A 17,935-nucleotide genomic window follows, 5' to 3' on the forward strand; every position below is an offset into this window, starting at 1 on the left:
AATATTGATATTTTTTTTGAAATTATGAGTCAAAAGAACAATTTCGTTATAATATATACCGAAAAATCATACTTTACACAAACCATATCGAAATAATTAATTATCGAGAGTACAAATAAATAGAGGAGGTCCATTTGGAAATTAACATCATCATTGATAAATCTATCATCCTTATTGCTCATTTAGTCATTTGACAAATTTAAGCACTATGTACTCTATCAAATTAATCCCCTCCCATTTCATAGTTGAACAACCTACAAACCAACTTTTTTGGACCTTACAAAATTGAAAAATTGAATCTTTTTCTTTTTGAAGGTGAAACTGGGAGTCTAATCCTCTTCCACTCCTCATAAACCCTTTTTCATAATTTCATTTTAAAAAATCAATCTTTATTTTCTTTTCGCAACATCAAACTTTTCGTGTACAAAGTTCTAGACGTGTACAACACAGAATCTTTAATAAAAAGTTATTGGCTTTTCGCTTCATGGGCATTGTTTTATGCAAATAAACGAGTTGCCCACCAACTGTTTGTTGAAAGTTCTCACTAAAAAGGCAAAAGGGATACCATTTCTTGCATATTGCACCAAATTGTGAACTGAATTTAGTGTTCTTTGTGGAGAAGAGAGGACTTCAAAGGGCTCGAACCGAGGTTCATGGTACAACTCCTAGGGACTTTACTAGCTGACAGTCATAGAGTGTATTAGAGTACAATGCAAATAAATGCCAGACTTTAAAGCATGGTGTGAGCTCATAAGGGCTCAATCTATTAGTGGGAGACATGATGAAGTTCTATCACTTTTCGTTTCGAAGTTACGTGCTCCATTTGGCTATAAACCTGATCACCTTGTGTTGCAAACTGTTTTGAAATCATGTGCTATCCTACCATCTCTTAATGTGGGAAGGGCTCTTCATAGTGTTGTTGTTAAACTAGGTCATCTTTCCTGTTTGTCTGTATCTAAGAGACTGCTTAATGTGTATGCCAAAGGTAAAGCCTTTAATGACTGTAAGAAACTGTTTGATCAGATGCCAAAATATGATACTGTTGTTTGGAACATTGTATTGGCTGGGTTAGCTGGGTCCCGCGTCCACGACCAGGAAGTGATGAGACTAGTACATAGTATGCACACTTGCCAGGAAACTGAACTGAGCCCTGTAAGTATTGCTATCATTCTTCCTGTTTGTGCCCGCTTGAGGAGTTTGAATGCTGGTAAGAGCATACATTCTTGTGCTATAAAATCTGGATTGGCATCCGAAACACTTGTGGGAAATTCACTTGTTTCAATGTACGCGAAATGTGGGCTGGTCCATGATTGTGCATATGCATCTTTTTGTGAGATTAATGATAAAGATGTGATCTCATGGAATGCACTAATTGCAGGTTTTTCTGAGAGTGGGTTTTGTAATGATGCTTATGTGTTTTTTAGACATATGTTGTTGGGGCCTGTGGCACCAAACTACGCCACTCTAGCAAGTATTCTACCTGTATGTGCTACTTTAGATAGAGATATTGCTCACAATTTGGGGAGAGAGTTACATGCTTATGCTCTTAGACATAGCGAGCTGCAAAAGGATGTTTTTGTTGTCAATGCTCTTATGAGCTTTTACTTGAGGATGGGTGTGTTGGAAGGTGCAGAAGCATTGTTTGCTGGTATGACATCAAGGGATCTTGTTTCATGGAATGTTATTATTGCTGGTTACGCCTCAAACAATGTGTATTCTAAAGCCGTCCACTTGTTTCACAATCTAGTTTCAGAGAAAATGCTGAAGCCAAACTCTGTTACTCTTATTTCTGTCCTCCCTGCTTGTGGCCATCTGCAAAATGTGCAGATGGTTAAGCAGATTCATGGATATATTTTTCAATTTCCAGCTTTATATGCTGACACAGCAGTTAATAACGCGCTGATTAGTTCATATGCTAAATGTGGCGACTTAGATTCATCTTTTAGGACATTTAGGATCATTTCTCAGAAGGACCTGATCTCCTGGAACTCAATGCTTGATGCTTTTGCTGAGAGTGGATGGGAATCACGGTTGGTTAATCTTTTACACCAGATGTTTGAAGAGGATTTTGGACCAGATTCCATCACTATATTAACCTTGATTCGGTTTTATGGAAGTGTTTCAAGACTATATAAGATTAGAGAAGTTCACGGTTACTTACTAAGGGCATGTCTTTGTCAAAACACGACTCAACCTACACTAGGTAATGCTTTACTTGATGCCTATGCTAAATGTGGTTATATGGATTATGCTCGCAAGATTTCTGGAATACTATTGAGTGAAGGGAGGCTGAAGTGGGATGCAGCAAAACCAGGATCTGTGAGTTTTGAGTGTGTGTCTCAAAATGATCTTATGACATCGAATTTGTTGATCCGAGCTTATGTGGAGAACAATTGCCTGGAACAGGCTGTTGCTCTGTTGTCTGAGTTACAAGTTAAAGGTGTGAAACCTGATGCTACAACCATTATGAGTATTCTACCCATGTGTGCTAAAATGGCTTCAGCACATTTGCTGAGGCAGTGCCATGGATACATGATCCGAGCTCGTATTGATGATGTTCAATTGGGAGGAACAATGATAGATTTATACTCAAAATGTGGCAGTTTAAGCTTAGCTAATAAACTTTTTTGGTCAAGTTCCCATAAGGACCTAGTCATGATAACGGCTCTAATTGGTGGGTATGCCATGCACGGTTTGGGAAAAGAAGCACTTGTGTTGTTCAGTCACATGCTTGTGTTAGGTATGAAGCCAGATCATATAGCTCTCACAGCTATCTTGTCAGCCTGCAGTCATGCTGGACTTGTTGATGAGGGGTTGAAGATTTTTCATTCAATAGAGAAGGTTTATGGAGTGAAACCTACCATGGAGCAATATGGTTGCGTTGTGGATCTTCTTGCTCGACGAGGTAAAATTAAGGATGCGTATACTTTTGTCACTGAGATGCCTGTAAAAGCGAATGCAAATATATGGAGCATATTGCTTGGTGCATGCAGGACCTATGATGAGGTGGAACTGAGTCAGATTGTTGCTGATCAACTTTTTAGTACAGAAGATAGTGATATTGGGAGTTATGTGGCAATGTCAAATCTTCATGCTGCAGATGAAAAGTGGGACGGGGTGTTGAAGATCAGAAAACTGATGAAGACTAGAGATTTGAAGAAGCCTGCTGGATGTAGTTGGATTGAAGTTGATAGAAGGAGAAGAATATTTGTATATGGTGAATCTTCCCATCTAGAGACAGATGCAATCTACAGCACATTGTTGGCCTTGGATAAAAAAGTTAATGAGCCACTCATTATTGGATAATTGACGGTAGGGATTAGTGAATAGGTATTGCCTTAAACCTTGAGTGATGAGCGGTGTTCTTCCGTATGCTGTTGATCCTTGGTTAACCTGGGTTTTCATATTCTTTTCTTTTGAAGGGAGACAAATTTCAATCAAATTTATTAGCTTGGGTCATCAAGGCTGCATGCTGATTGTTTGCAAATTTATGGATGTGAGGTGAGTAGAATAAGCTAGCTCACACATGATACACTTATAAGGATTTTATAAAAGTGATTAGCTACTTCTGATGTTAGTTACTTCTGATGACTTGCAATGCAACAAGAAGTTAGATGTCTTGGTTAAATTTTTTGTTATATGTGCTGATACTTGATTGTTGCTGAGACTTGTGAATCTACATGTTACGAAAGTACTTTGTTTTCCTTCTTTCTGAAGCCAATCTTTAGAAAAAAAAATCCGGGGGAAGGAGGGATGGCTTGTTAAGGTAATCCTGGCCTCTGCTGATCCATAAAAAAACACCAATAATGAGATCTTTTTCCTGGAATGTGTCCTTTGTTTCCATACAATTTGTTGGAGGTGAGAATGAAGCTGTGGTTTTTGGAGCTCGATTCTGCCTAGTGAAAAGGAACAAATAAGGTATTGCATAATTTAGTTGTAAAACTTCTCCTCTCATTTTGTTGCCATTCCTTTTCTAGATTATTGACTGATCCAATCTGATGTTCTATTCTTTATGTCACAGTTCCCTTTCATCTTCAGACCCTTCTGTCACGGTCCTGTCTTACTCTCTATCCTAGTCTCCTAGGTTCCCAGTGTGGTGCCTGATAAAGAGGGTAATTATCCATTTGTGCAAATATCTATGCGTGGTCTCAGTCTGTCTATCTATCCTGTCTTCTGACGATACTCCCTCGAAGTAACAATGTTGTCTGTTCCATGAGTCAAGTTATAACTTAACTTTTCTGCCTTTTCTTTTTCTTCCATTCCCTTTTCCCCTTCATCACCATTAATCAAACATATTACCTGTAAACATATAATTAATACTTGGCATTTTTTATTCTTAATGGGGAACTTGCAAGCGCAGCACATATTTGTTGTCTGATACGAGATCTGTTGCTCTCTGCAACACTTAATAGTTTTACACTGAGTATTGACGACATTTCTTTCTTCACTAGTTGACATATTTGTTTAAGATGTTCTGAGGTAATCAAGCATTACCTTTCGCTTAAAATGTCATCAACTTAACCTAAGACCGTTGTCTGTTAGCTCCACCTAAAAAGGCAAGCTTATTCATTTGATCTAGGCAATGGTTTATTATTGGAAATAATTAGTTTGGTTATGCTTTAGCTCCTCTCTGTTTCTGATGATCTTTTGAGCTCTAATTAGCTGCTTTGACTTGCAGAATAGCTTATATGGCTGATGTTTGAAGACAATGGTCAACTGAAGCCCACAGCCGTGTATAAAAGGTCATTATTGATGATATGTTCTGTGGTAAAGTTTTAAAAACTCAGTTTGTTTGTGCAAAAAATCCATTGGATACACATGCCCTGGTGGCCTAGTAAGTCTTAAATGCTACTAAGTACTAAGTATATATTTGTCCCTTTTTCTTTATTTTTATTTTACTGCAATTAGCTATCTATTTTAGCAAATCAAAGAAATTAAGGGAATACAGATGCTTTGCTTGAATACTATACTTACTGTACTGCATATACAAGCTTAATACGAAATGAGGCGGAGTAGAATAGATATTCATCGAATGTAATAAAATTTCACTCTCATGTACAATACTTTGTGATTACATGGAGTTAGGTTAAGCAGCTAGTTACAAATTGTTTTCACCATCTGCTTCAATCAATTAGCTAACTGTAGGAACATCTATACGTTCTGGCTAATTAAGAAAGATGTTAATGAGTCTTCTTCCAGGAAAGAATGTTAGCAATCCTCCTTTTCACACTCTTCTTCTTCCATAATAATACAAGCAGTTACTATTCTCCTTAGAAATTCAGGACTCTTCACCTGTTTTAGGAGATGTTAGAGGAAACAGGGTGAGTAACTCAGGTTCATTAAACCCAGGTTTTGATCTCGGAGAAGGATGTAGATAGAATCGTCTCTCTCTAATAGCTTTCTCTTCTTCTTGTGTGTTCAGTTCAGAAGCTGCTGGTTCACCTCTGCTGCTACCTCTTTCAGCTAAAGATAAGCTTGAGAAAATCTTGGTTGGGGTAGTCATTGGGCTTTTTTGCCGAACTCTGTTCCCTGACGAAGAGGGTGAGAATCTATGCTCCTGAAAATGTTGCTGTCCATGCTTTATATTCAAAGGTGGTTTGATTATCTCCAATTTGGCTTTGTACTGTCTCCTTTCATGGAGCTTAAACTCTGGTCTTTTAACACCAATGTTACCTTTTGCAGCTGTTACTTCATGTACTGCTGCTGCTGCTGCTGCTGCTGCATCTGATGAGCCTGTAAGGCGTTGGACAACGTCCTTGAAAGTCGTGGTGTCGGCTTGTACAAACGTTGTTAATGCTTTCGGCTCATTCACAGTCTTTTTTCCTGACATCTCCATTTCTGTGACGAAATGCAGAGAAGTTTCGAGCCTAGCAACCCCGGTTTCTGTAAGCAATAGAACTTTTTTCACCACAGTTTCAGTTTTTTTATTTTTTTGAAAAAACTTGAAGTAACTTCGAATATAAGAAATGTCACAGGCGCATTTTCTATTTCTTTTAGATGACATTTGCTTTAAGCTATTGTGTTTGACTTAAATCCTTTCCAAACTCTAAAAAGAGATGCCATCTGATATAAGTATTATTTTGTTGCAGAAAACCCTTAAAAGTTCATCAACATTTTATGTAAATTACAACATGTTTAAATATCTGGGGAGTTTGTTTGATTGATTATTATTCATTTCTTCCTGTATTGAATTTTTTACCTTTTGATCTGTTTTAGGTCGGCAGAAAGCCATAAAGTTACAATGGTAGGGTTCTTTAGAATGATTTAACTTGAAAACCCTTTATTGACTTATACAGATAAATCTTCAAACTTTAAGAACACACCATGTATATTTATTGACATGACATGACATAATTCTCATTCCTTTCTTCATGGACAGGCAACAAGTTCAGTATTGATCGTACCTTGATAACAAAACCCGGGGAACTAGGAAGGCGGTGTACGTTATGCCTGCATTCGTTTCCTCGAAAAGGCGAGAACGAGAGCGAGGAGGAAGAAGGAAGAAGACAGAGAGAGAGAAAAAAAGGAGAGATGGAAGAGGAAGGGAAGCAATAGAGACGTTAAGAATTCATATTACAACTCAAGAAGGCAGTTGAGACAAAGCAAAATGCAACCGCAAAGCAATCGAACTATTTGCTGTGCCCACATCACATGAATGAAACTATGAAAGGGAAGCTTTTTTTCTGTTTTTTTTTGTTGGATGTTTTAACCAAAGTTATCTTGATGAATGGTTGCACTAATCCAATAGTGCAACTCCTTCACAAGTAAACAACAACAACCCCTAAAAAATGGGGGAGTTTTGGAACTACAATATTTTTTCCGTACGAAATAGTTTTATTTATATTAGTGGGATTCTGAAAGGTAATTGGTTGCGCCACATAGGGTGTTGTTGTGTACTATGTGTCTTTGTGTAGTAATTACAAGGATATTCTTGGCGGGCGTCAATGAAGTTTGTCATTTTCTTTTATATAATGGTGGAATACTGAAAGGTAATTGGTTACGCCACATAGGGTGTGTTTGTGTACTATGTGTTTTATGTGTAGTAATTATGAGGATATTTTTGACGAGCGTCAACGAAGTTGGTTATTTTCTTTTTGGTTGTCAATAATTTGGTAAAAGATTGGATGAGAAACAGCATGGGTTTCTATATTTGAGTAGTTTGAGTTTGAGCCGTTAAGGTTGTGATGTAGACTCTTTTTGGACCCTTTCAATCTACAACTTGGCAAACATCAAGGCAATTTTTGGGGAGTTAAAGAAAAAATGTCATCTTTCACATTGTTTGAACTTTCAAAAGATGAATTGGTATTTTGAGTTGTATTCTATGCTTTATTTTGGTACTTGACAGACGAAAAGTGATAACAATATTAGGAGAAATTCTACTCCGTACAAGATACATTCTTTGTTTTAACAATTCTATGTTCTATAATCTGTATAGTAGACCCTTTTTTGAAAACGTAACGGTTAACCTAGCTTTTGATCTATACCATAATGTAAGATTATTAATTTTGTTAAGTATTACGTAGTACTCTGTATATTGCATAATAAATGACTAGATTAGCCCTTTATTTTAAACATAACAAAAATGTTGAAGAAAACCTCTTCTTCACTCATCCTCCTCCCTATTAACTTTGTAACCCGTTCCTCCCCGGTGATTGGCATCCAACCCCGTGTCAAAAACACCATATCACCAGTATTGGAAAACCCAGTACCACCACCCGTGTCGCTTTCTAAAACCCGAAGCAACAAAGAAACTATCACTTATTTTCTTCAAAGTGGCAATTGATCACTTCAAAGAGAGAAACATCGTTAATAAATCATAATATTTTATTATTAACAACGTAATTGTATTATCACTAATTATTTTATATGGAGTACTATAGAAGCTTTCACAGTATAACCAAATACAAACACAATAATAATATTTATTATTAAGTTCTTCATTCCTTATGCGTGTTTATATTTTCAAAAGGCATGCAAGTACGACACGTGTAATTGCGTGCCACCTTGATTGATGAATGAAAATGAACCAATCAATCTAAGTTACATCAACACATGGATGAAGACAATGTGAAGCTTGACCTAATTTGAAAAGAATACTAACAACCGTGATTGAGAAGACCTATATTGTGAAAATGAATTTTAAGTCAAAAAGTCATGATTTTCTTGAGTTCAAATATTCTAACTTGTCAAGAAACAAGTCAAAGTTACGTATCACGTTTTGAGGCTTAATTGCCTTTCAATTGTGAAGGACAGCAAATGCATTTATTTGAGTACGTAGTAGAACATTGAAGGGGACTAGGGGACCATGCCCGGTCGATAAGGGCAAGGAGTTCTGCAAGACCACGTACTAGTTACTACTCATATAGTCATATACAAAGTGTATATATATACTAATTGTCTTTTAATTCAGTGACGATTGAGGCTGAACTTGGTTGTGATTATCCCGTGTTTGATCCCCGCAACAATAATTGGAAGGGAACTGAAACCTATCCACTCAGAACTCGTCCCGAATTCGAATTAACCCTAAAGGTGAACCGGGTGGTACACCAAAAAAAATATATATATACGAAGTGTATATGCTACTATACCAATTTGTTTTTCTGTATTTATTAGGACGAAAACGACTAGTAAGGGAGGTGTGAGTGCATGATCGAACATGACCCTAAAAATTGGGCCTTATAATTTTTTTAAAATAGTACGAGTAGAATTCAGTAATTATACTACGTGTTTATACGTAATATACGTTATATGTACGATACCCAAAAAATCGACGATTAGGAAAAACTTAATAGAAATAGACTAAACTGCAATTACAAATTGAACAACGGAATTACTACAAGGGTAAAATATTACTCCGTACTTGGTAAAATATTTATGCTATTCTTTTGCACTTACAAAAATATTTTATAAGTACATTGATTTAAGAAATCGTATTATGGAGAAAAAATCATTTATAATTGTTTTAATGAATTTAATATATATTATATTATATATATATAAAATGAGGCATATTTGCTGAATTATTAGAGCACTACGTAGGATATCTAATGGTTTCCGCCAATGAAAAATAAGATTTCTAATTTATTTTTAAATTAAAAAAACCTACTGCCACGTAGATAATTAATTAGGTGCCACATACATATTTTAATTAATTATTAATTATTAATAATATATACAACTCCATCCAAAATCAAACACACTAATAATTAAAAAATAAATCTAAAACAAAATTCATCCTAAATCAAACACTAATTTAAAATAAAATTCAATCTAAAATCAAACACTCTAATAATTAAAAAATAAATCTAAAACAAAGTTCATCCTAAATCAAACACTAATTTAAAATAAAATTCAATCCAAAATCAAACACTAATCCAATGGTTTCGGTTAATGAAAAATAAGATTTCAAAATTATTTTTAAATTAAAAAAGTCGAGTGCCACGTAGATAAATAATTAGGTGTCACGTATATATTTTTATTAATTAATTACTAATATTACGCATATACAACTTCATCCAAAATCAAACACTATAATAATTAAAAATATCTAAAACGAAATTCAATCTAAAATCAAAAATTAATCTAACCTAATATATAAAGTATAATATACGGTGTACGAGTTTTATTTTAGATTAACAATTTAATAAAATTCGTTCATCGCACGGGCTAAAATCTATTACTCCGTAATTATATATTTTCGTGATTCAGCCAAGCTAAGTTTGACTTAGTAAGAACCAAATCATCTTCAATGTTATACTACGTACTTACGTAGTCAAATAAATGATGTACTACCTCCGTTCCATAATGTTCCTCACTTTTCCATTATGCGCGGTCTCCAATGCACTACTTTGACCGTTAATAATTTTAATTTCGTATTAGTAAAAATTATAAAAAATTTATATTTAGAAAATTTATATTAAAATGAATCCAATGATATCCCACAAGTTAACATTTATACTCTTAATCATACTATTATTTACGATTAAATTTTTAAACTTTGACCATATAAATAGTAAACATGAGGAACATTATGGAACAGAGGGAGTAGCTCGTTATAACGAACCAAATTAACTTTAGCAGGATTTTGACATGATAAAATAGCTTGTCTTACCTACCTAAAAAAAAAAGCCTCCACAAGGACCACAACCCACATTTCAGTAAAAATCTAATGAAGTCATTGTAGATCTGAGTATCTTACCTGGCAATCAACTACCTTTCAACTATTTCTCTTTTAATCCAACTAGTTTTTTTTAGCTTATGCAATACACAAGTTTTTAGGTAATTAAAGGAGAGGGAGAATGGAAATTAAAATGTAGAAACAACAGTGGATGTGGATAACGAGTATAGAGTTTAATACAAATCGTCCAATTGAAATTGTAATGCAAAACTAATGGATGTAAATAAAAAGATATGATGGTTTAATTTATACCTAGTCTATACCTAGTATTTTAAAAACTGTAATCATAAGTGACAATATCAATCTACCATTTTTCTCCATTTTTTATAATTAAAAAAGAGAAAACTCAAAAGATACCCATATAAAAAAAAAATATAAACAACTCAAAAGACACACATAACAAAAAAAACATACAAATAAATAATCATAACTTAATGAGCTAACTTAAATTATACTAATCAATTAATATTCCATAACAACAATAGTAAACAAACATTAATACTTAAATCGTATAAGTTAATTGTCTTTTTAAATTTTTAACTACAAAAAATCATGAGATTAATACTAAACATTTCATCAAAATAAGTCATTAATCTCTCATCTTCTTTACACACCTTATAAATAAATTTAACTACCAACCTTTTCATTATATTACTTACACGTACCATAAACTTATATCATCATAATTAGCACCCAAAAAAATAAACATTGTGTACTTTTTTTAATGCAGATAAATTTTATATCATTATACATTTTCCTTAGGTAATATGTGAGTTCCTTGGCCTATCCCATAAGTGTAACAAGCATCAACCAAAACTATAGCATATGAAATACCCCACAATGATACTAAGTTGCAGAAAGACACATGCATCAGTATAGACACACATACTTAGTTAGAGAGTTATCACATACTCCCCCCGTCCCTTAATACTCGACATATTTTGGCCGGACACGCTTGCCAATGCACAACTTTGACCACTAATTTCTTTAACTCCATATTATAAAAACTTATAAAATATTAATATTTTGAAAATATATATTAAGATGAAGCCAATAATATATTATATATCAACATTTGTTTTCATATACTAGTGTTATAACGGATGCAAAGAAAGATTAAATTAACGTAATTAAAGAACACAGAGATTTAACGTGGTTCACTAACAATGTGTTAGCTACGTCCACAGGCAGAGGGGAGAAAAGTTTTATTGATCTTGAGGAATACAGATTACAAAATACGGCTAGGTTATGACCTAAAGAGTTTATATAGTACTCTCTAGACAGATGCGGAAAAGCCCGGAAAATAAGCCCAAAACAGATAACGCGAGATCCCCGTGCTGGGGCGTTGCAGTAAGGGGCTTGACCGATTCAAAGCATTATCTAACAACTAGAAATAAAATAGGGTAAAAGTGAATTATGTGAATAGTGTAAAAAGTTAAAACAGGTCGAGTATTAAGAGATGGAAGGAGTATAAACAACATGTGCCGTATAGTAACATGGGGAAAAATGTCTAACGTTCTCGTGTGAGAACGCGCGATCTTTGTATAGGAAATCTTTTGTATTATTGCGGCTAATATTGTACATAGTATAAATATTGATCATAGCAAAACCAAAGGACAAGAAGACGAGGTTCCACAAACTCACACATTAATATATCTTATCTAGTGAGTAGTGACCTCGAAGGGCAAATTAAAGGTCCTCGTTATAATTTGTAAATTGTAGGTTGCATTTACTCACAAGACCGACTAGAAGTTACATGTAGCTTTCATAAATTTATATCTTTCACCCACAAATTTATAACAACGTAACGCTCATTTCCCACTTCATCTTTCATATTCTCTCCGACCATTTCGGCACTCACCAAGCTCAATTTAATCCTTTCATTTCATACATATTTCTCTATATAATTTCCCATCAAAATTATTAATTATTCCAAGAAAAATCCTCAAAAAAACCCAAAATTACATTACTTTTTTTAGCTTAAATGCTAAGAAAATGAACATGTTTTCATGCCAAAAAGAATCAAACAACATTGAAGAATTCAGTTTTCCCGTTGTTTCTAACAACAACAACGTTAACCCATTATCAAACTTCATGTTATCGTCTTCCTCAGCATCGTCGTCGTCGTTATGGCGGATTTCGTCGAGGGTTTACCATCACCAAGAAGATTATAATTGTTATTATGAAGATCGTAAAGAGGAAGATGATGATCGTATGGAAGTTCGTAGTATGTGTGAAGAGATTACGCCGTGTTGGAGGGATGATATTGAAAGGAGCATGAGTTTTCAAGGCAAGGATGTGGTTGAGGTTGAAGAAAGCATGGATTATTTGTGGGAAGATTTTAATGGAGAAGAGGAGAAAGAGAAGTTTAAAGTGAGAAGAAGAAGAAGTAGTGAAGAAATTATGAGTTTTATGCAAGTCACTAAAATGGGTAGGGCTAGCCCTAGTAGTAATAGTAGTAGTGGTGGTGGTACTAAAATGTTGGTTATTGGCAAGTTTTTGAAAGGACTTGTGTCATTTAGGAAGTCATCTCAACTCAAGTTTTCAAAACCAAGATTTTGAGGGGTTGGCTATAGCAATAACAACGAGTGTCTATTTTGGATGCAAACAATCTCTATTAGTATAAATTTGGTACATTATTGGTACAAATTTGTATGTTATTGGTCCTTTAATTAAATGTCTGCTTTAATGGTACTGACAAAATCTTTACTGGTACTGACAAATCCAATAGCAAACTAATCAATACCAATAGAAATTGTTTGCGGCAAGCTGATATTGTCCAAGACTTCCTCGGATTTTGAATACTTTGAGGTAAGGATATGATATTGGTAAGTTTTCGAGCATAGTTTGATTTGGATTTTGACGGCAAGGCAATATCCATTGATGTTAATTAACAAAATGTGTTTTAGCAGCGGTGAATATTGCATCCTTTGATGTAAAAAAAAATAAAAATAAAAATTACTGTGTCGCGCGTGTATGGAGAAGATTAGAGTCGTGTATACGGAGTACAATATAGGCAGCTAGCTTGGTTGGTAAACATTTGAAATTTCTAAATTTAGGACTATATATACTCTTCACTCATAACCAAATTTCATTATATTGTTTGCTCTTTGGTTTCATTATGTATTTACAAGAACAATAAGAACAATGTTTGTTTTCTTATAATTTTGGGTAAGAATTCTAAAAAAAATATTGGTTGTATACTTGTATTGGAGAGTTCTATGATGGTAAATTTTTTGTTGGTTTGGTATATGTATGTCTAATTTAAGCATTCAATTTTAGTGATTCTTTTTACTGTTTCTGTTGATTTGGAATTGATAATTACACCTGGAGTGGAATATCAACTTAATTTGAGTAACTTCGTGCTAAGGATGATTGTGGGCTGGGCCAAGTCAGACTGGGCTATGCTTTATACCAAGTCCAGTAGTCCACGTGCCTTGGGCCTAAACATGTCCCGTACACGTCTAGTTCATTTGTTTTGTGTTGGTCCAAGCGGTGTAGAAAATTTCAAAAAGGCGGTTCAGGCACGACTAAAGCACACATGTCCTTGTGTAGGGTCAAGTCATGTCTTCGTGCCTAAACCTAATTTTACTTAATTTAGTGTATTTAGTCGTGTCGGGTTGTACTTTTTACAAAAAAATATGATAGGAGCCCAACCCACGACAACATGTTTGTATTATCATGCTTTTTTCACGTTGGGTCGTGCCGTGTTACTGACCGGCCTGATCCAGTGCCATCTTTATGTGATCCGTAATAACTAATAAACAAAGAGAAAAATATAGAGGGAATTATCAAGATAGATATTGGAGTTATTGCCGCTTGCTAGGGATCCGTATGGCACCTTATATGCAACTTAAACTTACAATCATAGAGGTTTGAAGGGAATACAATCATATAGTTAGTCTTGTTAATCCCAAACGTTAACATCTTCCCTAAATTCTACTGTTTAAAGGTAATACTTCAACTATAGGCCCTGTTCGGCAAAATTAGCGGTAGCGGGTAGCTTTTAGCGGTTGAGTAGCGGGTAGCGGTCAGAGTAGCGGGTAGCTGTCAATTAGTAGCGGGTAACGATTAGCTGTCAAGGTAGCGGTATGAGTGTTTGGCAAAAGTAGCGGTTGAAGTTACAAAAGATAATAAAAATAATATATTTAATTAGAAAATAAAATAAATTCAATCCATCAACGTAATTATTTATTTTGGTAACCATACTTAAATATTAAAGTAATATACGAAAGTAATGACTTCATACAAATAAAAGTGAAATACTATATTGTTCCCCTTAACAAATAAATAACGTCAAATCGATCATGTTATGTGTAGCTCAATCAACCCTAGCTCAATATACTGTTATATTGCAGAACACTGCCTTTGTGTCTTACAAAACCATCACCGCAGCCGCCAAAGCACAAATACTCTTCAACAAAAAATCAAGAAACATAAGCATATCCCAATTTAACAAACAAAGATAGAAACAATGAAATAGTAAAACATATATCAGTGATCAAAGTCTCATAATCGAGCAAGCACCGAATTCATATAGCAAGCATGTCCATCAGCCTGAGGCAATCCCACCGTAACCTCAAGACCATAAGCATCCGCGACTTGAAGACCATAAGCATCAGCGGAGATTAGAGATACGAAGTATTGATGATAGGAGACCTTCAATAGAGACGAGGGAGTTGTGGGATTTTTGGAGGAGATGGAGCATGCGTGATATACGTGGTGTTTGGGCTCCCAATTGATTCTCAATTGGGCCACTAAGTCCAAAGCCCAATGGCTCTAAACAAACAGCATCAAACCTACCAATGGCTAGTCAGCCATCCATCAAGGCCCAAGGCCCAAAAGCAATAAATGACCTATGGGCATTTATTATGCAAACACTATAAATAGGCCGCCAAGGCTCACACCTCAAGGTACGTCCAATTTATCGCCTTAAGACTACTCTTCTAGAGAACTTCTCTCTGGAATCCGAGCATCGTTCTTACTTAGGCATCGGAGGGGCTTTCCTCGGAAACACCCCCGAGGCTAGTGACTTTGCTCTTGTGCAGGTGAATTCGGACTCTACTCATTCAAACAAGCAAGATCTTCAACACATACGAAAGGGCCTTCATTCGAAGCCCATTGTTTCCATCTTTACAACACCGGAACAATTTGGCGCCGTCTGTGGGGAAGAACACTTCAAAGCCTTTGAAAGACATCAATCACCTCTTTTCGCGAAAATGGTTAATGATGTTATTAACAACAATGATGACGATATGATGGTGCGGTCAGATTCAGAATCTGACCAAGAGGAGCACCCTCAATCGATGGCGAGGTCACAGCCAAGCAGAGCTACGACCGCCACAAACGCAGGACCTCCGATTCCAACTAGGGAAGAGCTCACTGCGGCCATGACCATCATGCAAAACTTCCTCTTCAATGAGAAGCAGCAAGGATTGGCTAAAGACCGCAGAGAGGAGAGGAGGACCAGGCGAAGGCTGAACGAACAGCCCAGTGTAGAAGTGTCCAGACCCGAAAGAGAGCTCCTCCCCTTGACAGGAACACACCTGACGTCGAGATGGATGGAAAGCACATGGGACACCCAAAAGAGGGCACAACAACAACCAGATTGGTTTGCAAGACCATCGCCTACTCCAACAGCTCTCCAAAGCGAATCGACTACTCGTAACACTCGGATCCGAAGCTCGGTGCTCAGCAGGTTGAGGCCCTCGGTCCACTCAAGGTTAAGACCTTCGATCCACACGAGACTCGGGGTAGGCGAGCCAAGCAGATCTGGCGAACGACCCGAGGTCAGTAGCCGAGAGAGAAGAAGAGACAGGAGGCATGATCGAACCCCTAGCCCCAATCGTACGCCCGAACGTTCTAATCACAGAACCTCGGCAAACGAAGGCATCAGGGCTAGACTCGGGAAAAGAATCATGACTCCCACGTCATCCCCTTTCTCGGACGAGCTGATCATGGAAGAAATACCGAAGGTAAGACTGCCAGCACACCTAACCTACAGCGGAATCACAGATCCGAGGGATCATGTCATCTCCTACGAGCAGCAAATGTTCTTGAGTCCCTACTCCGAAGCATGTTGGTGTAAATATTTCCCAACCACGCTAACCGGAGTGGCGGGAGAGTGGTTTAGATCGCTGCCGAAGGGATCGATCAAGAGCTGGAAAAAGCTGAAAAAGAGATTCTGCACACAGTTCGTGAGCAACAATCGCCCCGAGCGAACCACAGCAGAACTGACCTCAATCCAACAAGAAAGAGACGAAAGTCTAAGAGAATTCATGGCCAGATTCATGAAGGAATCAACAAACATACCAAACTTGCAGCCAGACGTGGCCATCTTCGCCTTGAAGCACGCGCTCCAGGAAGGGAAGTTCCGTGACGAACTCTCAATGAAGAACCCCTCCAGAATAGCTGACGTGCTCCAAATGGCTGATGCGTTCATCAGAACCGAAGAGTTCAACAAGGCCGCTGCAAGATTGAAAGGATCGTCGGATCCGAGAGACACAAAGAATACCCAGAGCAAGCCCGAGGGCAGCTCAAGGAAAGGGAAGGAGAAAGTAGGAGCTAGAGAGATGAGCCCGAAGAAAGACGGGAGAAGGGGTGAACTTCAACCCAAATACACTAACTACACTCCACTAGCTCTGCCCCGAAAAGAGATCTTTAGCCTCAACAGAAATGATGAAAAGTGGAAACTACCGGGGAAGCTCAAGTCCAACCCAGCTCGGAGAAACAAGAACAAGTGGTGCGAGTTTCATGATGACTTCGGTCACCACACCGAAGAATGCAACTCGCTGAAAGACAACATTGAGGACCTCGTTCGCCGAGGCTACCTGAAACAGTACTTGTTAGACCGAAGGGAGGAAAAAGAAAAGGCCGCCAGTGGCAAACAACATGAGCAACCCCAGAAGAGGGTCTACGAAGCAACAGGACACAAGAAAAACGACATCCTGGTGGTGTTCGGGGGGCAGAAGTCTGGCCAGGCCAGCAAGAAACACCTAAGAGCCCTCTCCCATCGGGTCAACTTCAGCGCGGTGGGAGACAACCAGCCACACCCCCCGAACATGAACTTCACCGCTGATGATTGCTTCGGAGTCCAATACAAACATGACGATCCTCTAGTCATTTCCATGGACCTCAATAACCACAACGTACATCGAGTGTTAGTCGACGGAGGAAGTGCCGTCAATATCATCTTCAGAAACTGCTTCGAGCAGCTGATCCTCGAAGAATCAGAGGAAGCACTGACGAAAGTCAGTTATCCTCTGATCGGATTCAACGGATCCGCAGCTATCCCCCGAGGAAAGATCACCCTGCCAGTCACGGTGGGTGAAGGCCAAGCAGCAAAAACCCTTCGGGACGAATTTTTGGTGATGGATTGCGATTCCGTATACAACGTAATCATGGGAAGAACCATGATCCACAAGATGCAAGCAGTCCCCTCCACATACCATCAGCTGATGATATACGTTTCGGACGCAGGGTTCGCCGAGCGGATTAGAGGCGACCAAGAGGTCGCAAGAAGAACCTGCCACACTGCTGTCCGAAAGCCCAAGCTAGGGGACGGCCCCGAGGAAGAAAAAGGAGCTACAGGAGAGGAAAGCGAGGCAAAAAGGAGAAGAGCAAGCACGAGCAGCCTATCTCCCGCAGAAGTTGATGCCCGCCCCGAAACCCTATCTCCTGAACCAGATCAAGAAATGGAGGATATCTTCCTCGAAGATAATTCAGACAGGAGCGTCCGAATAGGCAAGGGCCTAAGCT

At 37.4% G+C, this 17,935-nt stretch overlaps 2 protein-coding genes across 12 annotated transcripts; one reads left to right on the forward strand and one right to left on the reverse strand.

The window, feature by feature from the left end:
- Positions 1–123: 123 nt before the first annotated feature.
- LOC110779293 (putative pentatricopeptide repeat-containing protein At5g08490) lies at positions 124–7,000 on the forward strand. 11 transcript variants are annotated; one of them, XM_056826594.1, is made up of 8 exons: positions 124–3,330; positions 3,423–3,918; positions 4,022–4,112; positions 4,679–4,742; positions 5,423–5,592; positions 5,683–5,885; positions 6,217–6,244; positions 6,380–7,000. In XM_056826594.1, the coding sequence occupies exon 1, from the start codon at positions 721–723 to the stop codon at positions 3,304–3,306; it is 2,586 nt and encodes an 861-aa protein (XP_056682572.1). In that variant the 5' UTR covers positions 124–720; the 3' UTR covers positions 3,307–3,330; positions 3,423–3,918; positions 4,022–4,112; positions 4,679–4,742; positions 5,423–5,592; positions 5,683–5,885; positions 6,217–6,244; positions 6,380–7,000. The 11 variants fall into 11 exon arrangements, with proteins under 11 accessions (XP_056682572.1, XP_056682565.1, XP_056682569.1 ...); XM_056826587.1 differs by lacking the exon at positions 6,217–6,244 and having other exon boundaries at positions 3,423–3,501; positions 3,718–3,918; XM_056826591.1 differs by lacking the exon at positions 6,217–6,244 and having other exon boundaries at positions 4,679–4,834.
- On the reverse strand, positions 5,012–5,836 carry LOC110779294 (VQ motif-containing protein 31-like). The gene has a single exon (XM_021983823.2). The coding sequence runs from the start codon at positions 5,834–5,836 to the stop codon at positions 5,279–5,281; it is 558 nt and encodes a 185-aa protein (XP_021839515.1). The 3' UTR covers positions 5,012–5,278.
- Positions 7,001–17,935: the final 10,935 nt, after the last annotated feature.

Source organism: Spinacia oleracea, chromosome 4 (assembly GCF_020520425.1).
Source record: "Spinacia oleracea cultivar Varoflay chromosome 4, BTI_SOV_V1, whole genome shotgun sequence".
NCBI classification, from domain to species: domain Eukaryota; kingdom Viridiplantae; phylum Streptophyta; class Magnoliopsida; order Caryophyllales; family Amaranthaceae; genus Spinacia; species Spinacia oleracea.